A 27,657-nucleotide genomic window follows, 5' to 3' on the forward strand; every position below is an offset into this window, starting at 1 on the left:
GCGTCGCGTCACGTGACAACCCTAGTCTCTTAAAGGACCAGCGCTAGCGAGTCACGTGACCCCACTGACACGGTTCCCCGGCTCTGTTGCCTGCCAGGTCTGTTTGCATTATATATTTGTTACCCATTCTGTAACTAATGCTACGTCTGCCTTCCGTCTCCCTGGCAACGGCGTGCACAGTCTACTCCTTTTGCCCATACTTGACATGGCCACCGGTGACTTTACTAGGCGGAGACTGCCAGTAGTTACAATGGCTGCCATCATGCTTGTGACATGAACAGTAGGAGTCTGATGACAGGAGGGGCTGCTGGAGGAGCAGGTGGCTCAGGGGTGAGTCCTGGGTGCAGACATCCGTTCTTATGTGTTATGAAGGGTTTAGTGCCCCCATTCCTCATGTCTGGGGTTTGCGGTATCCGTGTTCCCAGCTGACACTTTTCTCCTCTCAGGTGTTGCTGATAATGTTGGAGCCACCCCACGTATGTGAGTATCAGTCTGAGCCCAGCGCCCCCCGACACTGACTGCAGCCAGCAATCCCCCACCATGGGCAACGTCCTGGCTGTGTCACCCCCCGGAGGTTCCTGGTGGACGAGGCGGAGACGAGCAGCGCTGCCCAACCCTGGGAGCTTCGACGAGCTGCACAGGAGCTGTAAAGGTGAGCGCTCCGCCCGGGTTGTGGGGTCCCCCAACAGTACTAGGGGCTCTCACTGTAGTACCGAGGGCTCTGCCTAGATTATGGGGCTCTCATTATAGTACCGAGGGCTCTGCCTAGATTATGGGGCTCTCACTGTAGTACCGAGGGCTCTGCCTAGATTATGGGGCTCTCACTGTAGTACCGAGGGCTCTGCCTAGATTATGGGGCTCTCATTATAGTACCGAGGGCTCTGCCTAGATTATTGGGCTCTGACTGTCGTACCGAGGGCTCTGCCTAGATTATAGGGCTCTCACTGTAGTACCGAGGGCTCTGCCTAGATTATAGGGCTCTCACTGTAGTACCGAGGGCTCTGCCTAGATTATGGGGCTCTCACTGTAGTACCGAGGGCTCTGCCTAGATTATGGGGGTCTCACTGTAGTACCGAGGGCTCTGCCTAGATTATGGGGCTCTCGCTGTAGTACCGAGGGCTCTGCCTAGATTATGGGGCTCTCGCTGTAGTACCGAGGGCTCTGCCCAGATTATGGGGCTCTCGCTTTTGTACTGAGGGTTCTGCCTAGATTATGGGGCTCACACTGTAATAACGAGGGCTCTGCCTAGATTATAGGGCTCTCACTGTAGTACCGAGGGTTCTGCCTAGATTATGGGGGTCTCAATGTAGTACCGAGGGCTCTGCCTAGATTATGGGGCTCTCACTGTAGTACCGAGGGCTCTGCCTAGATTATGGGGCTCTCACTGTAGTACCGAGGGCTCTGCCTAGATTATGGGGCTCTCACTGTAGTACCGAGGGCTCTGCCTAGATTATGGGGCTCTCACTGTAGTACCGAGGGCTCTGCCTAGATTATGGGGCTCTCATTATAGTACCGAGGGCTCTGCCTAGATTATTGGGCTCTGACTGTCGTACCGAGGGCTCTGCCTAGATTATAGGGCTCTCACTGTAGTACCGAGGGCTCTGCCTAGATTATAGGGCTCTCACTGTAGTACCGAGGGCTCTGCCTAGATTATGGGGCTCTCGCTGTAGTACCGAGGGCTCTGCCTAGATTATGGGGCTCTCGCTGTAGTACCGAGGGCTCTGCCCAGATTATGGGGCTCTCGCTTTTGTACTGAGGGTTCTGCCTAGATTATGGGGCTCACACTGTAATAACGAGGGCTCTGCCTAGATTATAGGGCTCTCACTGTAGTACCGAGGGTTCTGCCTAGATTATGGGGGTCTCAATGTAGTACCGAGGGCTCTGCCTAGATTATGGGGCTCTCATTGTAGTACCGAGGGCTCTGCCTAGATTATGGGGCTCTGACTGTAGTACCGAGGGCTCTGCCTAGATTATGGGGCTCTCACTGTAGTACCGAGGGCTCTGCCTAGATTATGGGGCTCTGACTGTAGTACCGAGGGCTCTGCCTAGATTATGGGGCTCTCACTGTAGTACCGAGGGCTCTGCCTAGATTATGGGGCTCTCACTGTAGTACCGAGGGCTCTGCCTAGATTATGGGGCTCTGACTGTAGTACAGAGGGCTCTGCCTAGATTATGGGGCTCTCACTGTAGTACCGAGGGCTCTGCCTAGATTATGGGGCTCTCACTGTAGTACCGAGGGCTCTGCCTAGATTATGGGGCTCTCACTGTAGTACCGAGGGCTCTGCCTAGATTATGGGACTCTCACTGTAGTACCGAGGGCTCTGCCTAGATTATGGGGCTCTCACTGTAGTACCGAGGGCTCTGCCTAGATTATGGGGCTCTCACTGTAGTACCGAGGGCTCTGCCTAGATTATGGGGCTCTCACTGTAGTACCGAGGGCTCTGCCTAGATTATGGGGCTCTCACTGTAGTACCGAGGGCTCTGCCTAGATTATGGGGCTCTCACTGTAGTACCGAGGGCTCTGCCTAGATTATGGGGGTCTCACTGTAGTACCGAGGGCTCTGCCTAGATTATGGGGCTCTCGCTGTAGTACCGAGGGCTCTGCCTAGATTATGGGGCTCTCGCTGTAGTACCGAGGGCTCTGCCCAGATTATGGGACTCTCGCTTTTGTACTGAGGGTTCTGCCTAGATTATGGGGCTCACACTGTAATTATGAGGGCTCTGCCTAGATTATAGGGCTCTCACTGTAGTACCGAGGGTTCTGCCTAGATTATGGGGGTCTCACTGTAGTACCGAGGGCTCTGCCTAGATTATGGGGCTCACACTGTAGTACCGAGGGCTCTAATTGGCTCAATGGGTTCCTCCTGTGGTAGTGGGGGCTCTGCATGGCTCAGTAACGTCCCCTGTGTTAATCGGGGATCTGTATTACGGTCTCTCTTGCAGAGGTTTTCCCACAGCAGATGGAGGGGATGAAGCTCATCATCAACAAGACCCTCAGCAGTCACCTCCAGGTATCTGACACCTGACAACCTTCCAATAGACCTTGTGTCTCTCTCCTTCTCCATATTCAGGCTCTCTGCTTCCTGTCAGTATATGAGAACCGTCCAGATCTGATACATGCTTGTGCTTTTTGTATCCGGTCCTCACTGTCCCAGCTGGCAGAAGTTTACTCAGTCCTCCCTAATTAACCCTCTCCTGCCCACAGGTCAGCCACCAGATACACATGAGCACCATCGGCCTCTCCAGTTATCACTTCAACGCCAAGTACATCGGAGACGCACTGGCCGGTGCTAGTGAGGTACGCCCCCCCGCTCCTGGACCACAACTGTGCTGGCCAATCAGGAGGCTGCATTGTATTTATCTCCATGTCTCTCTCCTTCCAGACATTTCCACTGCTGACCGGAGACCTGGACAACGCGGGGAGCCTCAATGCCCAGGCGGCCTGTCTGCTTGCCGAACGCATCCGCTCCAAGGCTGTGTTCCAGGTAGGCTGCAGGAACACACCCCCACCCAGCGGGCGTAACAGGGGGCTATGAAGCCGGTGACATTGTGGAATTTTTCTGCAGACACATCATTCCAAGTTCCTGACATGGCAGGTGGATGTGGAGTACAGGGGGGACGACTGTACAGGGACCCTGACCCTGGGGAATCCCGACATCATCAACGAATCAGGTGTGTGGTCTGAGCATGGCCAATCAGAGCCTTGCGTTGTCACCCCCGTCCAATCCCATCATTGTGTACAGGTCAGTGGCCAGCAGGGGGCGGCGCTCAGTATAAATCTTGTGATGGCGTCTCCTCTCCCGCTTTGTGTACGCAGTGATCCTGGTGACGCACTTCCTGCAGAGCATCACTCCCCGTCTGGTCCTTGGCGGAGAACTTGTTTATCACCAACGGATGGCGGAGGAAGGGGCCATCCTGACTTTAGCAGGAAAATACTCCGGTACGGGGACACGTGAGGTGTGCGTATGTCTCGTGCTCCGCTCACATCCAAAGCTGCAGCCACAGATCTTCTGGTCTCAAAATTCAAGAGATTACATCTTTGTGCCACCATGAAAACTATTTATATACAGTGGGGAAAAAAAGTATTTAGTCAGTCACCAATTGTGCAAGTTCTCCCACTTAAGAGGCCTGTAATTGACATCATAGGTAGACCACAACTATGAGAGTCAAAATGAGAAAACAAATCCAGAATATCACCTTGTCTGATTTGGCAAGATTTATTTTGCAAATTATGGTGGAAAATAAATATTTGGTTATTAACAAAAGTTCATCTCCATATTTTGTTATATATCCTTTGTTGGCAATGACAGTGGTCAAACGTTTTCTATAAGTCTTCACAAGGTTGGCACACACTGTTGGTGGTATGTTGGCCCATTCCTCCATGCAGATCTCCTCTAGAGCAGTGATGTTTTGGGCCTGTCGCTGGGCAACACGGACTTTCAACTCCCTCCAAAGGTTTTCTATAAGGTAGAGATCTGGAGACTGGCTAGGCCACTCCAGGACCTTCATATGCTTCTTACAAAGCCACTCCTTCATTGCCCTGGCAGTGTGCATTATCATGCTGAAAGACCCATCCACGTTTCATCTTTAATGCCCTTGCTGATGGAAGGAGGTTTGCACTCAAAATCTCACGATACATGGCCCAATTCATTCTTTCATGTACACGGATCAGTCGTCCTGGTCCCTTTGCAGAGAAACAGCCCCAATGCATGATGTTGCCACCCCCATGCTTCACAGTAGGTATGGTGTTCTTTGGATGCAACTCGGCATTCTGTCTCCTCCAAACACGACGAGTTTTGTTTCTACCAAACAGTTCTACTTTGGTTTCATCAGACCATATGACATTCTCCCAATACTCTTCTGGATAATCCAAATGCTCTCTAGCATACTTCAGACAGTCCGGGACATGTACTGGCTTAAGCAGGGGGACACTTCTGGCACTGCAGGATCTGAGTCCCTGGCTGCGTAGTGCGTTACTGATGGTAGCCTTTTTACGGTGGTCCCAGCTCTATGCAGGTCATTCACTAGGTCCCCCCCGTGTGGTTCTGGGATTTTTGCTCACCATTCTTGTGATCATTTTGACCCCACGGGGTGAGATCTTGCGTGGATCCCCAGATCGAGGGAGATTATCAGTGGTCTTGTATGTCTTCCATATTCTTATTCTTGCTCCCACAGTTGATTTCATCACACCAAGCTGGTTGGCTATTGCAGATTCAATCTTCTCAGCCTGGTGCAGGGCTACAATTTTGTTTCTGGTGTCCTTCGACAGCTCTTTGGTCTTCACCATAGTGGAGTTTGGAGTGTGACTGTTTGAGGTTGTGGACAGGTGTCTTTTATACTGATAACAGGTGCCATTACTACAGGTAATGAGTGGAGGACAGAGGAGCCTCTTAAAGAAGAAGTTACAGGTTTGTGAGAGCCAGAAATCTTGCATGTCTTTAGGTGACCAAATACTTATTTTCCACTATAATTTGCAAAATACATCTTGCCAAATCAGACAAGGTGATATTCTGGATTTGTTTTCTCATTTTGACTCTCATAGTTGTGGTCTACCTATGATGTCAATTACAGGCCTCTCTCATCTTTTTAAGTGGGGGAACTTGCACAATTGGTGGCTGACTAAATACTTTTTTTTCCCCACTGTATGCAGCACTTGTGAGTGGAGGATAATACATAATGCAGTAAGATATATGGTGCATCTCTGGGGGCGGCTGGAGGGGATGGGAAGTGGGAAGCGAGTGTTGCTGCGGCTCTGGAGGGATGAGCGAGCATGGCGGTGGCTCTGGGGGTGGCTGGAGGGAATGAGGAGCGAGCGTGGTGGTGGCTCTGGAGAGGGTGAGGAGAGAGCGTGACAGCCGCTCTGGGGGTGGCTGGAGTGGGTGAGGAGCCTTGCTGCAGCTCTGGACTGGAGGTAATGAGGAGGAGTGTGGTGGCCGATGGAGATGGGGGAGGCTGAAGGAGATGAGGACAGTGGTGAGCAGCTCTAGGCACAGCTGGAAAGGATGAGGAGTGTGACAGCTCTGGGTGCGGCTGGAGGAGGGGAGGAACGTGACGACTCTGGCAGCGGCTGGAGGGGGGGTGAGGTTAGCAGTGGTTGCTCTGGGTGCGGCTGGAGGGGGTGAGAAGCGCGACAGCTCTGGGAGCGGCTGGAGGGGTAAGGACTGCAGTGGTGGATCTGGGTGCGTATGAAGGGGGGTGAGGAACATGATGACTTTGGTGGCAGCTGGAGGGGGTGAGGATAGCAGTGGTGGCTCTGGGTGCGGCTGGAAAGGATGAGGAGCGCGGTGGCGGTTGAATGGGGTGAGGAGTGTGACGGTGGCTCTAGGTGCGGCTGGAGGGGGTGAGGAGTGCTTCGGCGGCTGGAGGGGTTGATTGTGTCGGTGGTTCTGGGTGCGGCTGCAGGGGATGAGGAGTTACAAGGATAGGAGAACCATGAGTCAGAAAATAGCCAAAAGAGTAAATCAAGAGTACAAAATTTATTGAAAACACATAATTTCCATATACATAGTATTACCATATAAGAAGAAGTGACAAAATTGTGACTAAATCCATTGGTACAATGGTGACCTGAAAACACAGTCCGGGACAGTAACACACTAGATTGTTAACTCATGAACATGCAGCAAATGTGCTGTCAGCACGTGCACATGAGAATATTTGCTAGCGTCAAAACGGCCTGGCTTAATATCAGCGCATAAATTCGTGCTATCATAATAGCCATGAGCCAATGTGCACAATGCAAAATAAGTACGCGGTACGTATTTAGCTCTTAAGTACCCCTTTTTGATGCTTCTATTACTGTACCCCCTGGTTTGAAATCTGACCTTAAGATCTGCTGCCTGGGCCTCAAATTTTGCGGTGGAGGAGCAGATCCGCTTCATCCTAAGATGCTGACCAACTGGGATGGCTTTGATTGTGCTATATGGATGACCTGATTCTGCATGCAAGAGTGAGTTGACCGACGTGGACTTTCTGAAGACATCAGTCTGCAGATAACGATCACCATCGACCTCAATCATGATGTCCAGAAAATCCACCTCGGTCTTTATCATTTGATACGTCAGTTTGATATTGTACGTATTCTCATTAAGTTGATGCATAAATTCATGCAAAGCTTCATCAGGTCCTGGGATCCAGACGGGACCTCCATTCCACTTCACATGGGTAATTAAATTTTTGTATTTTGCATTGTGCACATTGGCTCATGGCTATTATGATAGCACGAATTTATGCGCTGATATTATTAAGCCAGGCCATTTTGACGCTAGCAAATATTCTCATGTGCACGTGCTGACAGCACATTTGCTGCATGTTCATGAGTTAACAATCTAGTGTGCTACTGTCCCAGACTGTGTTTTCAGGTCACCATTGTACCAATGGATTTAGTCACAATTTTGTCACTTCTTCTTATATGGTAATACTATGTATATGGAAATTATGTGTTTTCAATAAATTTTGTACTCTTGATTTACTCTTTTGGCTATTTTCTGACTCATGGTTCTCCTATCCTTGTAACATTTATGGTGAGTCGTCATCTTTTTTTGTGTGATTTACGGCTGATGTTCATTTAAGGGGATAAGGAGTGCGTCGGTGGCTGTGAAGGTGACGGCTCTGGGTGCAGCTCTAAGGGGTGAGGAGTGCGGTGGCTCTGGGTGCGGCTTGAGGGAGTGAGGAACGTGGCGGTGGCTCTGGAGGGGGCTGGAAGGGGTGAGGAGTGCGGTGGCTCTGGGTGCGGCTTGAGGGAGTGAGGAGCGTGGCGGTGGCTCTGGAGGTGGCTGGAAGGGGTGAGGAGTGCGGTGGCTCTGGGTGTGGCTGGAGGGAGTGAGGAGTGTGGCGGTGGGTGGAAGGGGTGAGGAGTGCTGTGGCTCTAGGTGTGGCTTGAGGGAGTGAGGAGCGTGGCGGCGGCTCTGGGGGTGGCTGGAAGGGGTGAGGCGTGCGGTGGGTGTGGTTTGAGGGAGTAGGGAGCGTCGGTGGCTCGGGGGGTGGCTGGAAGGGGTGAGGCGTGTGGTGGCTCTGGATGTGGCTTGAGGGAGTGAGGAGCATGGCGGTGGCTCTGGGGGTGGGTGGAAGGAGTGAGGCGTGCGGTGGCTCTGGGTGTGGCTTGAGGGAGTGAGGAGCGTGGCGGTGGCTCTGGGGGTGGGTGGTAGGAGTGAAGGCGTGTGGTGGCTGGAAGGGGTGAGGAGTGCGGTGGCTCTGGGTGTGGCTTGAGGAAGTGAGGAGCGTGGCGGTGGCTCTGGGGGTGGGTGGAAGGGGTGAGGAGTGCTGTGGCTCTAGGTGTGGCTTGAGGGAGTGAGGAGCGTGGCGGCGGCTCTGGGGGTGGCTGGAAGGGGTGAGGCGTGCGGTGGGTGTGGTTTGAGGGAGTAGGGAGCGTCGGTGGCTCGGGGGGTGGCTGGAAGGGGTGAGGCGTGTGGTGGCTCTGGATGTGGCTTGAGGGAGTGAGGAGCATGGCGGTGGCTCTGGGGGTGGGTGGTAGGAGTGAGGCGTGTGGTGGCTCTGGGTGTGGCTTGAGGGAGTGAGGAGCGTGGCGGTGGCTCTGGGGGTGGGTGGTAGGAGTGAGGCGTGTGGTGGCTGGAAGGGGTGAGGAGTGCGGTGGCTCTGGGTGTGGCTTGAGGAAGTGAGGAGCGTGGCGGTGGCTTTGGGGGTGGGTGGAAGGGGTGAGGATTGCTGTGGCTCTAGGTGTGGCTTGAGGGATTGAGGAGCGTGGAGGCAGTTCTGGGAGCGGCTGGAAGGGGTGAGGAGCGAGCATTGCAGCAGCTGTGGGGTAGGCTGGAGGTAATGTGTGGCAAAGCTTGGGGGCAGCTGAAGGGGATGAGGGACGTGGCGGGTGGCTCTGGGCACAGCTGGAAAGGGTGAGGAGTGCTGCGGCTCTGGGTGCAGCTGGGGGGGTGAGGAGAGCTGCGGCTTTGGGTGTGACTGGAGGATACTCATCAGATGTTCGGCTTTTTTTTCTGAGGTGTTTGGGGGTGATAGATTTGATGTGACATATCGTCCCACTGATTGGACCGGACCACCATCAGTCTCACCAGGTGTCACTTGGTCGAAAATTCCAGGTCATTCTGGACAGCTGGACTGGTCCAGACTGTCAGTCTTGTGCCTCGTACATAGTTTGTCAGAGCTTCTGTGTGTGAAGCCAAGGCTGTCAGTGACTTTCCTCTTGTGTTTCCTTGTAGCCCAGGACTGGGTGGCGACTCTGAATATCGGGTATGGTGGAGCCCACGCCAGCTACTATCATAGAGCCAACGAGCAGGTGAGACTGACCCCTGCACAGTGGTGACGTATGAGCGAGGAGCCGCTGATCCGAGAGATCTGGTCCATTATATTACGGATTGTACATTATACCTATGACGTGCCGTTTATTCCCTCAGATCCGGCTCGGGGTGGAGTTTGAGGCGAACACTCGTCTGCAGGAGACGTCCTTTGCCTTTGGATATCACCTGGACGTCCCTAAGGCAAACATGGTATTTAAAGGGACGGTGGACAGTTCTTGGTGTGTGGGAGGGGTCCTGGAGAAGAGGCTGCCCCCTCTCCCCCTCACCTTGGCCCTTGGGGCTTTTATGAACCACTGGAAAAATAAATTTCATTGTGGGTTCAGCATCTTGGTGGGATGACGATGGACGGACAGGTGCCTCGCCCTCCCCCACCTCCTTTCTTCAGAGGTCCTGTCCTGTCTGTATAAATTATTGTTGGTCTGGTGGAGCACAGGACGATGCTGCCCCCGGTGGTAAGACAATGCACTGCACGCCTAGCACAGGGGTAAATCTCAGGGCCTCATCCACTCTGTCACCCTCCACTGCTCTGGTCTCTGGATACCCAGGGGCCACAGGTACAGGTCCGGAGGCCGCGCTCTTCTTCATTCCATGTAGATGGTGTTTGTCTGTTGTTATATTGCAGGAGATTGGTGCGCCCTGTAAGTGGCGCTGTCTACATTTATAAAGTCGAATTTTACCAGACACGGCCTCCCTTGTGTTCTGTCAGCAGCGTCTGTAATACTGGATGTAATACCCCAAACTAGTATTGATAGAGAATGATTCTGACACTTCAGAGTACTAATTGGTGCCTACCCCCTGTGTGTGGTGTGCTACACACCCCCCCCCACTGGTTGCCCCTGTGTGCGGTGTGCTCCCCTGTGCGCTGTTAGCTTTCTCCCCTGTATACGACTCTTGTGTCTCCTAGCAATAATAAAGAGTAGTATAAGGGGAGCAATGCAGTGATGTCATCATGCTGTCTGATGTCCCCTGCATGGCACCGACCTCCAATAGTCCTGCTCTTGTAAGGAGTATAGCTGGAAGCCGATCCCTCTGTATGCTGCTACAGCTGTCCTACGGATGCTTTTTTTTTTTTAATGCCGATGTGGCCCGCCTGGCATGTGCCAGATTTGCCTTATGGCAAGGCCAGATCTGGGTACAGGTATGGAAAATGAAACATGGCTAGATGACGATCCCAGCTGTTAAATTTTGGTGGTGTAGTACCACTTTCCAGACACGAGAGGGCAGCAGAATACCACATTTACTATGTGTGCTTTTGGCTATAGAAAGGTTCCTAGTGAATCATGTGACTCTGAGTAAGGGGCGTGGCCTTGTTAAAGGGCAGATCCCTGATAAAATATAAATACAGAAATACAAATTATTATAAAATGCATTTTTTATTGTTTTTTTTTTTTATTATTATTATTATTATTTTCCCCCCTCGAAAAAGCTTTGTCTACTGCAGTAAAGTGCACCGATGTTCTGCAGCCCCCTGCCCACGATGGGGGGCAGCAGAGCACCATTGGCCTTCATCACCAGTTATAGTGCATCATGGTCAGTGGTGGAAGCTGTGACTGGCCTCTGGCGGCGACCAATTAAAGGGGCGGATGATCAATTAGTGCCAGATACATCAATATCTCTCTATGTACATGGTACTCACATTGCAGATCTGATCTTACAGATCTGATTGGATGAACCACAGTGATCTCTGTTGGGAATAAGTCTATATAGTGGCTGATAGCAGAGAGCACATGCTAGATTTCCATGGTGAGGTGTCCGGATCTGGGTTGGCTTGAACCCTCAATGTGAAAACACTGGTTTTAGAGTTGTTTGTGCGTCATGTGACCAGCCTGGGTGGTCCCTCAGCTGAATATCTCCTTCATCAGCGGCGTCATGGCGTCCTCCATCACGTTCTGGATGTGAACCATCTGCTTGGCGTTCTCCTCGTTCAGGGTGCGCAGCTCGGCCAACATGGACAGCAGCTTAGCAAACAGGAACCTGGGGGGAGGAGCCAACACATTATAACGTCACAGCCCCGCCCCGAACTGTAATAACAGCACCTTGATTGGATTTCTGGTAGTAAAGGGAGCCACATCCAATGTAACTACGGCATGGCCTGATGATGGCGTACGTATCGCTAATGCCTGCATCTTGTCACCCTCCCCTCCCCGTTGGTGGCGGAGGCGCGTTACCTGCTGCCCGGAAGCTGGTGGTGGTAATCGATGTAACATTTCAGGGTCATGGCCATGGTCTCCTGGATCTTATCAATGTGGCTGTGTTCGATGACGCCTGGCCGGTCTGTGGAGAGATGGCAGAGTGGACTGGATTAGTGGGGTCTGACCACCGGCCCCCTCCTCTGTGCTGCCGAGTCACATACCTGGGGAGAAGAGCGCCAGCGCCTGCATCAGGACGTACTCAGCCTCATGAAGCTTTAATTTCCGGAGGGTGATGTGAAATTTCAGTAACGGCTCCAAAAATATGCGCTGGAACCCAGCTGAGTACGAAAAATCAGTATCAGAGACCTGCCACCAGGGGGCGTCGTATCTAACAGCACTGCTGCCCCTTTAAGAACCCTATTTAGTTAAAATTAGTCATCATTTTTAGATGAGTATTTGAAGGTGAGCTGCAATGAGACCCCCACAGTATGACCAGGACCACTGCCAGTCGGCACTTACTCCGCTCGCCATGCTCTATACTCAGTTTCAGGCGCCCGAACTCCCAGATCTTGGTCTCCAGATTGAAGACGGTGTTAAACTGAAGATGGGAGACTTCCATGGTGGATCCTTTCAGCAGCGAGATTTGATCGTCTATAGATAAAGATCTGAGGGGAGAGAAATACGGCAAATGGAGCAACAGACTCCAGAGCTGCGCTCGCTCTTCTGCTCCCACCGTGTATGTACTCACTTGAAGACTGGGATCTCCTTAGCAAATTGGATAACTTGTTGAATCATGTAAGTGCTCAGATCTGCAAAATGTGGTAGCTTCGTCATGTTGTCCCCGATGGCGTGGCCGAGCACGTGCTGTGAGGTGGGATTCTGCTCCGTGCCCCCCGGACTAGAGTCAGGTGAGATGGACGATGACTGCTGCGTATCATAGTTGTCCCAGTCAACCTTTATAATGGGCTGCGGCTGGAGGGAAGACACAAAGACAGTACTGCTTCACATCCACTAGATGGCGATGTTTCCCTGCCAATGACCTTACATTACCTCTACCTGTAAACATGGCTGCCCCCTGTAGCCCAGGTAGTGAACTGTAAAGGAGCCCGTGTGCACAAAGAGGTAATCTGCTGAAATATCTTCATGGCCATGGGATAGCTATGTGCGAATTAACACAAAGAATGTCAGATGCTTTTCACATAATCTGGTCCCATCTGGACGAGGTTGCCCTGAGTGGCACCGATCTGTACATGATGTCCCAGCCAGGATATTGCTCCTGGTTACTGATTACATATCTGCGAAGTCACAAAGGTCGTCCTGAGAGAAGCTGCGCAACAGCAGGAGGATAAACCGGATGTGCAGAGGAGACCTCACCCCCTGCGATTGCATACACCCAGCGGCCACCTGGCGAATATAATATACACCCACCGGCCACCCAGGGATTATATTATACACCCACCAGCCACCCAGGGATTATATTATACACCCACCAGCCACCCAGGGATTATATTATACACCCACCGGCCACCCAAGGATTATATTATACACCCACCGGCCACCCAGGGATTATATTATACACCCACTGGCCACCCAGAGATTATATTGTACACCCACCGGCCACCTGGAGATTATATTATATACCCAGCGGCCACCCGGGGAATATAATATACAGCCACCAGTTACCCAGAGATTATATTATACACCCTCTGGCCACCCAGGGATTATATTATACACCCTCTGGCCACTCAGGGATTATATTATACACCCAATGGCCACTCAGGAATTATATTGCGCACCCAGCGGCAACTCAGGAATTATATTATACATCCTCTGGCCAGTTAGAGATTATATTATGCACCCACCAGCCACTCAGGGATTATATTCTACACCCACTGGCCACTCAGGGATTATATTATACACCCACTGGCCACTCAAGGATTATATTATACACCCACCGGCCACTCGGGGATTATATTGTGCACCCATCGGCCACTCGGGGATTATATTATACCCCCACCCGCCACTTAGGGATTATACTGTGTACCCAGCGGCCACTAAGGGATTATATTATACACCCACCAGCCACTCGGGGATTATATTACACATCCACCGGCCACTTGGGGATTATACTGTGCACCCAGCGGCCACTAAGGGATTATATTATACATCCTCTGGCCACTCAGGGATTATATTATACACCCACTGGCCACTCAAGGATTATATTATACACCCACCGGCCACTCGGGGATTATATTATGCACCCATCGGCCACTCGGGGACTATACTGTGCACCCAGCAGCCACTAAGGGATTATATTATACACAAACAGCAATGTACATTATAAGATTATATACAAAGCTCAGTTGACTGTATCACACATGGGTTTAGATACAGTACACTAGTGTATCCCCTCACCCTGTAATCCACAAAATTTTCCAGACTGTTGTCAAAGTGCTTCTGGTGAGCATTGATCAGGATCGCTATCAGTTGCTTCTGCTCCTCGGTCAGGGATCCCACCTCTTCCACCTTCTGTATCCTCTGCAGACGTTCCTGCTTCTTCCTCAGCCTCAGCTCACGCCTCGCCATCAGGGCGTCCTCCGACATAATCACTGGAAGTCACAAAACAAAATCTATATTAGAGGTGTCCCCAAAAGTGTCCACAACCCCCTCAACAATCAGGATGTTTTCATGGCGGAGACTTCTAACATCACATCCCTTATTACCAGTGTTATATTATTTTTATATTAGTTTTGTTTTCATTACTTCAATAGGTTTACTATTATCTTATAATTATAATAGATGTATGATTTATTATTGTTGTTTTACCCTCACCCTTTATTATCATTTTATAATTTATATTGTTATTTTATAATATAGTTTCTCATATCATCATTATATATATTATGTTATCTGTTATATATTTATTAATCTATTGTTTATATACATATTATATATATATATATATATATATATATATATATATATATATATATATATATATATTCCCCTATTATATTTTTCACTTAATAGTAATAGCAATGTAAAACGTTAATATTTTTCTGAAATGGTTTCTACTTTATAGTTATTTCATATTTTCTTTCCTATTATTATTTTCAGCATTTATATTTTGCTATCTTATATTTTATATTGTTATTTTATAACTTATATGTATTGTTTATTCATCTTTACATATTTTGATTGTTTCTATATTTTAATATTTTATATTATCTAATTTTCTGTGTTTTATATAATTTTCTGTTTGTTATTGTTTTTGATTATTCATTATTTTCTATTGTTGTTTTGTTTATTTTATCATTATTTTATTAATATAGTTAATATTTTATATTGTTTTATTATTCATTATTTTACATTTATATTATTATTTTATATTCTCATTATTTATTTGATATTGTTGTTACTATAATTATTCTAGCTATTGCTGATGATTTTGCCCTGTTTCTGTCTTTTTCATCATCACTGCCCGTCTCCCCCCTCCATGGTATGTGACCCCTCTCTATAAATGCTGTAATGGTTATATAACGGCTTCGGGGCCGGGACGTGTCCTGGGATAAACCCTCTGATTAATAATTCACACATTTGCTCACTGAGCCGGGATCTAGTGTGCGCGCCAGGAGCAGAATCCCATAATATAGTTATAATGGTGCTGGGGCCACGTCCCCTCCGCCTCCTCGTCTCCCCCGGGGGGCGCAGTGCTCTGGATAATGTTTATTGAAATAAGATGAAAGGAATAAATGTTGGCGGGCGGGGGAGGGGGCTATTTATAGATCTGTCCCTGCGGCCATGATTGCGCCGCCCCAGTGCGGATTATACCGCAGAGCGCGCCCATTGTCAGGGCCAGGGGGGCACCGCTCAGATGGCATCGCTCCCCCTCCGTGTGGGCAGTGGAATGGCTGCAAACACAGTCAGACATTAAAACATCCAAAATTGCTTCCCCCCTCCAGTGATTGTTACCTCTCCGGTAGCACAGGTGTTGGCTTGGGCCCCCTCTCACAGGGCCACTAGAGTTGTGCCATCTTCTGGTAATTAGGAGGGAGCCATGTTTGTAGAGGCTAGCTGGATGTGGGGGGAGGGGGGGGCTTTGACCCCCTCCATTTAGTAATTGCTTCTGAAGCTTCATCAGGGCAAACTTCAGTGTAGGAGAGGCGGATGGGGTCTGAGCACTTACTGTCTCTCCTCATGCCCACCTCCAGGCATTTCTGTAGGCGGCAGGCTTGGCACCGTCTCCGCTTGGCTTTTGTGACCGGGCAAGAGCGGGTAAATGGGCAGGTGAAGGTCAAACCTTTAGTCATAGACCGCCTGAGGGGATCATGGGGGAAACAGCAAGCAGAACGTGAGACATCATATTTCCGTCTACCAGCATATAATAAAATATAATGTATAGTGATATACCGTAATCTGGCACAGTACAACATACCATATAATATACCATACTAAGATACTGTACCCTAATATACTATAATATACCGTAACCTACCACACTGTAATATACTGTACCTTATACTATAATATACCGTAACCTACCATACTGTAAAACTTTACCTTATACAATAATATACGTAACCTACCATACTGTAAAATACTGTACCCTAATATACTATAATATACCGTAACCTACCATACTGTAAAACTGTACCTTATACTATAATATACCGTAACCTACCATACTGTAAGATACTGTACCCTAATATACTATAATATACCGTAACCTACCACACTAATATACTGTACCTTATACTATAATATACCGTAACCTACCACACTAAAACTGTACTTTATACAATAATATACCGTAACCTACCATACTGTAATATACTGTACCCTAATATACCGTTATGTGGCACAGTACAATATATCGTACCGTAATATACTGTAATCCACCACACTAACATACTGTACGCTAATATACTATAGTATACTGTAACCTACCATACCGTAATATACTGTACCCTAATGTCACAATAATGTAAAAATACCATAATGTGAGTTTAGTTTTAGAATGTACCATGGCACAGACACACGCTGCAGATTTCCCCCCCCCCCTCTTTCTCCCCCACTGCATTCGCTGATACAAAAACCAAGCCCTATGGCAGGCACACTCTGTGCAACTTGATCCCAATGTGTCGCAGCCCACTGAGCAGTTTTATAGCTTTTAGCTGCAGCAGACAAATCTCCCTACCCTACTCATTCCCCCCTCCCACCTGATACTGGTTGAAACTGGTATAGGAACCATGCGCTTCTATTGTTCTTTCAAGGGTATATATATGGGCACCAATCCGTGCTAGGGATATAAGAATTATATATTCCGGATGTTCATCGATAGATCTATAACCTACTGAAACCGCTAGAAGCTAAACCCAACAAGTGCAAAGTGTGGGTTTTCCCAGAAGCGGTTCAGGTAATCACTCCATGTTTACACTTAAAAGAATTCCCATGATGTGGGGCACATTCTGATCATCGGGTCTTTCATATACGAGATTCATAAAATGAAATAGTTTTCATAATTCTGAGAAAAGAGTGCATTTTTTTTCAATTTTAATCCTTTTTTTTATTTGTAATTGTATTGTAAACATGATTTGTCTTCTTTATAATATCGTTTTATACTTTGTAAACACTGCCTACCTTTTTTGGAGTAAAATATAAAATTACTAGCTTGTCTCTCCCTGCTCTATAACAAACTGTCGCGTCCTCTGAGGTGAATTACGCTACTGATTTGGGTTGACTCCGGACCCGTTAATACTTGGAAAATCAGAGTTGGTGGCGGCATACTTTGTCCTGTGCATTTAGGAGGCTTTGTAGCAACGGCGCTGTTGATAATTATTGTTCCCGCCTCAGTGGGAGTAGTTATATCGCCCTCGCTGCAGCGTGCCCAATAGCCAGTACATAGCAGGCAGCCTTTCTGGCGACTAATTACCCTAGGTTCAGTACCCTGACTGACCTGAGGGTAAGAGAGGCGCCAGAGAGCTGCAAGTTCCAAACCGGAACTGGGAAGTGTGATATAGATAAATCCCCTTCAGAAGGAACCAGGGGCAACCAAGCAACCCCGGTTCGGGACAAATTGGTGTGAGTGATGGGGATGATAAAGGTATCTTCCCCGTGAACCGTGACATATTGGTGGGATCCCTGACTTATCCGGTGGGACTTGTGACACCTCATATACTATAATATACCGTAACCTAAATCTGTAATATACTGTACCTTACACTATAATATACTGTAACCTACCATACTGTAATATACTGTACCCTAATATACCGTTATCTGGCACAGTACAACATACTGTACCGTAATATGATGTAATACACCACACTAACATACTGTACCCTAATACTATAGTATACTGTAACCTACCATACTGTAATATACTGTACCCCGATATACTATACCGTAACCTACTATACTGTAATATACTGTACCCTAATATAACGTTATCTGGCACAGTACAACATATCGTACTGTAATACTGTAATACACCACACTAAAATACTGTACCCTAATATACTATAGTATACAGTAACCTACCATACTGTAATATACCGTACCTGATCTACTATAATATACTGTAATCTACTATACTGTAGTATACTGTACCCTAATATACTGTTATCTGGCACAGTACAACATATCGTACCATAATATACTGTAATACACCACACTAACATACTGTACTCCAATATACTATAGTATATCTTAAAGGGCCACTGTCACCCCCCTCCAGCCGTTATAAACTAAAAGAGCCACCTTGTGCAGCAGTAATGCTGCATTCTAACAAGGTGGCTCTTTTAGTTTTAGGTTCAAGCATATAAAACGTTTTTATACTTAGCCACAATTCCTGTCTCTAGCCAGGTAGGCGGGTCCTCACTCCCCAGCTTGGCCAGCTCCTCTGCCGTCACTCACATCTTCCTGCGCTTTCGGCGCCGCCCCCTCAGCGCTGTTATCGTTTCAAATCCGGCGCCTGCGCTGTGTACTGGTGTCCTGCGCAGACGCAGTAAGCTCTGGCCGTCTGATGTAATGGCTGATACCAGAGAACAAAAGACATCCACAGAACACCAGGATGGATCTGCTGCACAGCAAATAGCTGTAGGACCTGCGATGACGTCACTGCCATGTGATTGCCCTAATCACACCAGTACACAGCGCAGGCGCCGGATTTGAAACGATAACAGCGCTGAGGGGGCGGCACCGAAAGCGCAGGAAGATGTGAGTGACGGCAGAGGAGCTGGCCAAGCTGGGGAGTGAGGACCCGCCTACCTGGCTAGAGACAGGAATTGTGGCTAAGTATAAACGTTTTATTTGGGGTATGCTTGAACCTAAAACTAAAAGAGCCACCTTGTTAGAATGCAGCATTACTGCTGCACAAGGTGGCTCTTTTAGTTTATAACGGCTGGGGGGGGGGGGGGTGACAGTGGCTCTTTAACCTACCATACTGTAATATACTATACCTTAATATACTATTATATACCATAACCTACCATACTATAATATACTGTACCCTAATATACTATAATATACTGTAACCTATCATACTGTAATATACTGCACCCTAATATACCGTTATCTGACAGTACAACATACCGTACCGTAATATACTGGAATTCACCACACTAATATACTGTACCCTAATATACTATAATTTATCGTAACCTACCACACTGTAATATACTGTATCCGATATACTATAATATATCGTAACCTAACATTCTGTAATATACTGTATCCTAATATACCATTATCTGGCACAGTACAACATACTCTACTGTAATCTACCACACTAACACACTGTACCCTAATACTATAATTTTCTGTATCCTATCATACTGTAGTATACTATACCCTAATATACTATAATTTACCATAACCTACCGTAATGTACTGTACCCTAATATACTATACCGTTACCTACCATACTGTAATATACTGTACCCTAATATACCGTTATGTGGCGCAGTACAACATATACTGTAATATACTGTAAGCTACCACATTGACACTGTACCCTAATATATTCTAGTGGACCATAATCTACCATACTGTAATATACCGTACCCTAATGTACTTTAGTGTACCGTAACCTACCATGCTGCAATATATCGCACCCTAATGTACTGCAGTGTACCGTAACCCACCATGCTCTAATATACCACACCCTAATGTACTGTAATGTACCGTAACCTACCATGCTGTAATATACCGCATCCTAATGTACTATAGTGTACCGTAACCTACCATGCTGTAATATTCCACACCCTAATGTAGTATAGTACGCACTCGTACTATAGTGTGTGTACCGTAACCTACCATGCTGTAATATACCGCGCCCTAATGTACTGTAATGAACCGTAATCTGCCATACAGTAATATATTGCACCATAATTTACTGTAATATATCATACCCCATTATACTATAATATACCGTAAGATGCCATACTGTAATATACTGTACCCTAATTTACCGTACACTAATACTATAATATTCCGTAACCTACCACACTAATATACTGTACTCTAATATACTATAATATACTGTAATCTACCACACTAATATACCATACCGTAATATACTATGGTATACCGTAATCTACCACACTGTAATATACTATACTGTAATCTACCATATTAATATACTGTACCCTAATATACTCTAATATACCATAATCTACCATACTGTAGCATACTTTACCGTAATGTACTATAGTATACCGTAATCTACCACACTGTAATATACTGTACTGTGATATACCGTAATCTGCCACAATTTAATATACTGCACCGTAATATACTATAGTATACCGTAGTCTGACACAATTTTATATACTGTACCATAATATATTATACCGTAGTATACCGTGATCTACCACACTAATATACTGTACCATAATATACTTTAATGTACCACACTAATATACTGTACCGTAATATACTATAATGTACCGTATTCTACCACACTAATATACTATAATATACCGTAATCTACCAAAGTGTAATATACCGTACCGTCATCTACCACAACGTAATATACTGTACCGTAGTATACTATAATGTACTGTAATCTATCAGTGTAATATACTGTACCGTAATAATATGGTATACCATAATCTATCACACTGTAATACTATAACAACTACATGGAAAATATACCCATACCACTTTATTTCAATAATAGCACACAGCTACATGATAGTATGGGCAAAACTCGGATTCTAAGCAATACTGGGATAATCGCAGATATTTATAAGTCAACCATAGAAAGAAACGATGAAAAGAACACCCAAACAAAATAATGTATGAAAAATACAAAATACTTTATTAAATACTAGCTGTACTACCCGGCTTCGCCCGGGTTAATGACTGCTGTTAGCAAAATAGAATGTGTTAACAAAAATTTATTCTGCACACAAAAACCACAAAACAAATAGATAGAAATTTAATTATTAAAAGGCAAAAACTAAGCTAATAGAAGAATTTCACAACATATATTAGCTTTGTTATACTGAGAATGTCTTTGTTGCCTATATTAACCAATCAGAGCTCAGGTTAATTAACTGTAGCAAAATAGAAGATGAGCTGTGATTGGTTGCTATTGGCAGCCTGATAAATCCCCAGCCAACAGGAAGCCCTCCCCCCTGGCAGTATATATTAGCTCACACATACACATAATAGACAGGTCATGTGACTGACAGCTGCCGTATTTCCTATATGGTACAGTTGTTGCTCTTGTAGTTTGTCTGCTTATTAATCAGATTTTTATTTTTGAAGGACAATACCAGACTTGTGTGTGTTTTAGGGCGAGTTTCATGTGTCAAGTTGTGTGTGTTGAGTTGCGTGTGGCGACATGCATGTAGCGACTTTTGTGAGATGAGTTTTGTGTGGTGACATGCGTGTAGCAACTTTTTGTGTGTCGAGTTGCATGTGACAGGTTAGTGTAGCAAGTTGTGTGCAGCAAGATTTGTGCATGGCGAGTTTTGCGCGTGGCGAGTTTTGTGTGGTGCGTTTTGAGTATGTGCAAGTTTTGTGTGAGGCAACTTTTGTACATGTGGCAATTTTTCTGTGTGTTCAAGTTTTGCATGAGGTGAGTTTTGCACGTGTGGCGAGTTTTGCGTGAGCCTAGTTTTGCATGTGGCGAGTTTTGCATGTAGCGAGTTTTGCGCGTGGCGAGTTTTGAGTGGTGACTTTTGTGTTTCGACTTTTATGTGGCGAGGTTGGTGTGTGTGTGGTGAAATGTGTGCTGAGGGTGGTATATGTGTTCAAGCACGTGGTAGTGTGTGGCGCATTTTGTGTTTGTGTTCATATCCCCGTGTGTGGTGAGTATCCCATGTCGGGGCCCCACCTTAGCAACTGTACGGTATATACTCTTTGGCGCCATCGCTCTCATTCTTTAAGTCCTCATTGTTCACATCTGGCAGCTGTCAATTTTCCTCCAACACTTTTCCCTTCACTTTTTCCCCATTATGTAGATAGGGGCAAAATTGTTTGGTGAATTGGAACGCGCGGGGTTAAAATTTCACCTCACAACATAGCCTATGACGCTCTCGGGGTCCAGACGTGTGACTGTGCAAAATTTTGTGGCTGTAGCTGCGACGGTGCAGATGCCAATCCCAGACATACACACATACATACATACATACACACATTCAGCTTTATATATTAGATATACCTGTATGTAATCTCCTGTATATAGTATATACCTGTGTGTCATCTCACCTATATATAGTATATATCTGTGTGTCATCTCCTCCTGTATATAGTATATACCTGTATGTCATCTCCTATACATAGCATATACCTGTATGTCATCTCCTCCTGTATATACTATATACCTGTAGGTAATCTGCTCCTGTATATAGTATATACCTGTGTGTCATCTCCTCCTGTATATAGTATATATCTGTATGTCTTCTCCTCCTGTATTAGCCCTCGTTCACACGTTATTTGGTCAGTATTTTTACCACAGTATTTGTAAGCTAAATTGGCAGCCTGATAAATCCCCAGCCAACAGTAAGCCCACCCCCTGGCAGTATATATTAGCTCACACATACACATAATAGACTGGCCATGTGACTGACAGCTGCCGGATTCCTATATGGTACATTTGTTGCTCTTGTAGTTTGTCTGCTTATTAATCAGATTTTTATTTTTGAAGGATAATACCAGACTTGTGTGTGTTTTAGGGCGAGTTTCGTGTGTCAAGTTGTGTGTGTTGAGTTGCGTGTGGCGACATGCATGTAGCGACTTTTGTGAGATGAGTTTTGTGTGGCGACATGCGTGTAGCAACTTTTTGTGTGTCGAGTTGCATGTGACAGGTTAGTGTAGCAAGTTGTGTGCAGCAAGTTTTGCGCATGGCGAGTTTTGCGCGTGGCGAGTTTTGTGTGGTGCCTTTTGAGTACGTGCAAGTTTTGTGTGAGGCAACTTTTGCATGTGTTGCAACTTTTGTGCATGTGGCAATTTTTTCTGCGTGTGCAAGTTTTGCGTGTGGCGAGTTTTCCATGAGGTGAGTTTTGCACGTGTGGCGAGTTTTGCATGTGGAGAGTTTTGCGCGTGGCGAGTTTTGAGCGGCGACTTTTGTGTTTCGATGTGGTTTTTTATGTGGCGAGGTTGGTGAATGTGTCGTGAAATGTGTGCTGAGGGTGATATATGTGTTCGAGCACGTGGTAGTGTTTGGCGCATTTTGTGTGTGTGTTCATATCCCCGTGGTGGTGTGGTGATTATCCCATGTCGGGGCCCCACCTTAGCAACTGTACAGTATATACTCTTTGGCGCCATCGCTCTCATTCTTTAAGTCCCCCTTGTTCACATCTGGCAGCTGTTAATTTGCCTCCAACACTTTTCCTTTCATTTTTTCCCCATTATGTAGATAGGGGCAAAATTGTTTGGTGAATTGGAACGCGCGGGGTTAAAATTTCGCCTCACAACATAGCCTATGACGCTCTCGGGGTCCAGACGTGTGACTGTGCAAAATTTTGTGGCTGTAGCTGCGACGGTTCAGATGCCAATCTCGGACATACACACACACATACATACATACACACATACACACATTCAGCTTTATATATTAGATTCCAGGATATCTGGCAAAGAAGGGGGAATGGATCAAAGCCACGTTGCGCATGTGGAGAAAACGCAGGGGTACACACAAGTGGGTAGAGTGTGGGAAGCATAGATGAACTTCTTATTATATATGTTACTACACGTGTAGGCTCAAATACATAATATGACCTCCCAAACCCAACCTGTACAAGTCATACAACAAGTATTCAATCTTAGACTTATCAGTATATATTACCGCCACAATATCAAATTATATGATTACCTGTGCAGGCTGACTTGCGATTCTATTGGAGTAGGAAACCACATGAGTATTTACTTGGCGGCCATTGGTGGATGAGCTCTTTTTATACCGGCACTTCCCCTTTCCCATCACCCCTTGAAAAAGGCCATCACGCCGAAACGTGCGTCGGGGTGGGTACACACCGTGGGTCCGATTAAACAGCCTGCACAGGTAATTATATAATTTGATATTGTGACGGTAATATATACTGATAAGTCTAAGATTGAATACTTGTTGTATAACTTGTACAGGTTGGGTTTGGGAGGTCATATTATGGTATGTATTTGAGCCTACACGTGTAGTAACATATATAATAGTAAGTTCATCTTATGCTTCCCACACTCTACCCACTTGTGCGTACACCTGCCTTTTCTCCACATGCGCAACATGGCTTTGATCCATTCCCCCTGGGTGTTCTTTTGATCGTTTCTTTCTATGGTTGACTCACACTGTAATACTGTACAGTAATATACTATAATATACCGTAATCTATCAATGTAATATACTGTACTCTAATATTCTATATTGTACCGTAATCTACCGCAATGTAATATGCTGTACCGTAGTATACTATAGTGTACCGTAATCTGCCACAATTTAATATGCTGTACCATAGTATACTATAATACTGTTCTTTACCACAATGTAATATACTGTACCATAATATACATTATACCATAATGTACCACAATATAATATATTCTTCTTTAATATACTATAATACACCATACCGTAATATACTATAATGTATCGTAATCCACCACTATGTAATACAGTACCGTAATATACTATTGTGAAGAATGAGGGAATTTAAGTCATGCCCATCAACTGTATCATATTATTCTACAGTCCTACTTCAGCATGTGTAACTGTAAGGCTACTTTCACATTAGCGTCGTGCACTGCACGTCGCAATGCGGCGCACCGGCGCATACTGTGGAAGCACCGCACAACGGGGGCAGCGGATGCTGTTTTTCAACGCATCCGCTGCCCCATTGTGAGGTGCAGGGAGGCAGGAGCGGAGTTCTGGCCGCGCATGCGCGGTCGGAAAAGACGGGCACGACGCACCAAAAAACGTTACAAGCAACGTTTTTTGGTGGCGATGGTCCGACGCAACACGACGCAACCATCGCACGATGGTTGCGACGTGTGGCAATGCGTCGCACTGCGTCGCTAATGCAAGTCAATGGAGAAAAAACGCATCCTGCAAGCACTTTTGCAGGATGCGTTTTTTCTACAAAACGACGCATAGCGACGTGCAGTGCACGACGCTAGTGTGAAAGTAGCCTAACAGGGCACCTGGCTCAGCAGGTGGTCCAGGCTACTCTGTTTCAAAGTAATCACTCGCACCCCCACCAGCCTAACTAATATCCACAGGGGTCATATTGTGTAATTGATTCATTCAGTCAGATGGGAATTTCACAAAGAGATTTAAGGAGAATATGGAGGTGTACATCCTAGCCATATACTGTTTACATTTTTTATATCTCTGGAACAGGCCGAACACCTGCCAGGGTCTTGATCCATTCTAGCACCCCAGGGTGAGGAGTTACACAAAACGACTAGTAAAAGCCAGGTAGTGAAGAAGGTGTTTGTTTTCCAAGCGTGACGGGGGCCCGTCTGTATCCAATGGCGCCAGAACCACTGCCCTATGACTTTCCATTGGGAAGTTATGATCCTTCTTAGGTTTTCAGAGTTTTAGCATCACACACCCAGAGGATGGGGATAACGGGGTTTAATGCTTGTGTGAAGCCATGTGCTTACGCTCTCTTTGTCATGCTTAAGGCCCCGTCACACATAGCGAGATCGCTAGCGAGATCGCTGCTGAGTCACAAGTTTTGTGACGCAACAGCGACCTCAGTAGCGATCTCGCTATGTGTGACACGTACCAGCGACCAGGCCCCTGCTGTGAGATCGCTGGTCGTGTCGGAATGGCCTGGACCTTTTTTTGGTCGTTGAGGTCCCGCTGACATCGCTGAATCGGTGTGTGTGACACCGATCCAGCGATGTCTTCACTGGTAACCAGGGTAAACATCGGGTTACTAAGCGCAGGGCCGCGCTTAGTAACCCGATGTTTACCCTGGTTACCAGCGTAAATGTAAAAAAAAAACACAGTACATACTCACCATCTGATGTCCGTCAGGTCCCTTGCCGTCTGCTTCCTGCTCTGACTGAGTGCCGCCGTACAGTGAGAGCAGAGTGCAGCAGTGACGTCACCGCTGCGCTCTGCTCTCACTTTACGGCGGCACTCAGTCAGAGCAGGAAGCAGACGGCAAGGGACCTGACGGACATCAGATGGTGAGTATGTACTGTTTGTTTTTTTTGGTAACCAGGGTAAACATCGGGTTACTAAGCGCGGCCCTGCGCTTAGTAACCCGATGTTTACCCGGGTGCTGCAGGGGGACTTCGGCATCGTTGAAGACAGTTTCAACGATGCCGAAGTCGTTCCCCTGATCGTTGGTCGCTGGAGAGAGCTGTCTGTGTGACAGCTCCCCAGCGACCACACAGCGACAAAACAGCGAAGCTGCAGCGATCAGCATCGTTGTCTGTATCGCTGCAGCGTCGCTGTGTGTGACGGGGCCTTTACTGTTGACTTCTAAATGGTGAGCCATGTCGCTTAATGTGCTGTAAGGAACTGAATCAGCTGGCAGCCCCATGCCCCCTGCGGCTCAGAGCGCACACGGTCGAACATCAAACCGGTAATTGACATGATTCATCTGCTTATATCTTATGTCCTTCACCTGTACTTGCATACCTGCCCATTGTATATGTATAACCATTGTGTATATAGTGTATTGTCTAGTGTGCTTTTAAGGTGATTAAATATATAACATAACCAATGGCTGCTCTTTTATCTCTATTCATAAATCCACATGTCCGTATTCTCGGTTCTAACTTGCCATGCTGCCGGGGCTGGTTTCTGGCCTGACATCCCAATAACGGACCGTGCTTACAGTTGTGGCCAAAAGTATTGACACCCCTGCAATTCTGTCAGATAATACTCAGTTTCTTCCTGAAAATTAATGCAAACACAAATTCTTTGGTATTATTATCTTAATTTAATTTGTCTTAAATGAAAAAACACAAAAAGAATTGTCCTAAAGCCAAATTGGATATAATTCCACACCAAACATAAAAAAGGGGGTGGACCAAAGTATTGGCACTGTTCGAAAAATCATGTGATGCTTCTCTAATTTGTGTAATTAACAGCACCTGTAACTTACCTGTGGCACCTAACAGGTGTTGGCGGTAACTAAATCATACTTCCAGCCAGTTGACATGGATTAAAGTTGACTCAACCTCTGTCCTGTGTCCTTGTGTGTACCACATTGAGCATGGAGAAAAGAAAGAAGACCAAAGAACTGTCTGAGGACTTGAGAAACCAAATTGTGAGGAAGCATGAGCAATCTCAAGGCTACAAGTCCATCTCCAAAGACCTGAATGTTCCTGTGTCTACCGTGCGCAGTGTCATCAAGAAGTTTAAAGCCCATGGCACTGTGGCTAACCTCCCTAGATGTGGACGGAAAAGAAAAATTGGCAAGAGATTTCAACGCAAGATTGTGCGGATGTTGGATAAAGAACCTCGACTAACATCCAAACAAGTTCAAGCTGCCCTGCAGTCCGAGGGTACAACAGTGTCAACCCGTACTATCCGTCGGCATCTGAATGAAAAGCGACTGTATAGTAGGAGACCCAGGAAGACCCCACTTCTTACCCCGAGACATAAAAAAGCCAGGCTGGAGTTTGCCAAAAACCTGAAAAAGCCTAAAACACTTTGGAAGAATGTTCTCTGGTCTGATGAGACAAAAGTAGAGCTTTTTGGGCAAAGGCATCAACATAGAATTTACAGGAGAAAAAAAGAGGCATTCAAAGAAAAGAACACGGTCCCTACAGTCAAACATGGCGGAGGTTCC

The 27,657-nt window shown here is 46.6% G+C and overlaps 2 protein-coding genes across 9 annotated transcripts in view; one reads left to right on the top strand and one right to left on the bottom strand.

The window, feature by feature from the left end:
- Positions 1–40: 40 nt before the first annotated feature.
- TOMM40L (translocase of outer mitochondrial membrane 40 like) lies at positions 41–9,948 on the top strand. 2 transcript variants are annotated; one of them, XM_077260526.1, is made up of 10 exons: positions 73–97; positions 229–330; positions 447–652; positions 2,944–3,011; positions 3,206–3,298; positions 3,384–3,485; positions 3,567–3,672; positions 3,818–3,940; positions 9,171–9,247; positions 9,366–9,948. In XM_077260526.1, exons 3-10 carry the CDS (start codon positions 541–543, stop codon positions 9,606–9,608), a joined length of 924 nt encoding a protein of 307 aa, XP_077116641.1. In that variant the 5' UTR covers positions 73–97; positions 229–330; positions 447–540; the 3' UTR covers positions 9,609–9,948. The 2 variants fall into 2 exon arrangements, with proteins under 2 accessions (XP_077116642.1, XP_077116641.1); XM_077260527.1 differs by lacking the exon at positions 229–330 and having other exon boundaries at positions 41–97.
- A 690-nt stretch (positions 9,949–10,638) lies between these two features.
- The window catches only part of NR1I3 (nuclear receptor subfamily 1 group I member 3), a 48,759-nt gene continuing 31,740 nt past the window's right edge, over positions 10,639–27,657 (bottom strand). For all 7 annotated transcript variants that reach the window (XM_077260479.1, XM_077260505.1, XM_077260460.1 and 4 more), the window contains 7 exons: positions 15,588–15,718; positions 13,817–14,010; positions 12,150–12,373; positions 11,921–12,066; positions 11,623–11,739; positions 11,438–11,543; positions 10,639–11,243 (listed from right to left, as the gene is read on the bottom strand). In XM_077260479.1, the coding sequence (XP_077116594.1) occupies positions 11,108–11,243; positions 11,438–11,543; positions 11,623–11,739; positions 11,921–12,066; positions 12,150–12,373; positions 13,817–14,010; positions 15,588–15,718 (1,054 nt within the window). In that variant the 3' untranslated portion in view covers positions 10,639–11,107. The remainder of the gene's footprint in view (positions 11,244–11,437; positions 11,544–11,622; positions 11,740–11,920; positions 12,067–12,149; positions 12,374–13,816; positions 14,011–15,587; positions 15,719–27,657) is intronic.

Source organism: Ranitomeya variabilis, chromosome 1 (assembly GCF_051348905.1).
Source record: "Ranitomeya variabilis isolate aRanVar5 chromosome 1, aRanVar5.hap1, whole genome shotgun sequence".
Classification (NCBI taxonomy): domain Eukaryota; kingdom Metazoa; phylum Chordata; class Amphibia; order Anura; family Dendrobatidae; genus Ranitomeya; species Ranitomeya variabilis.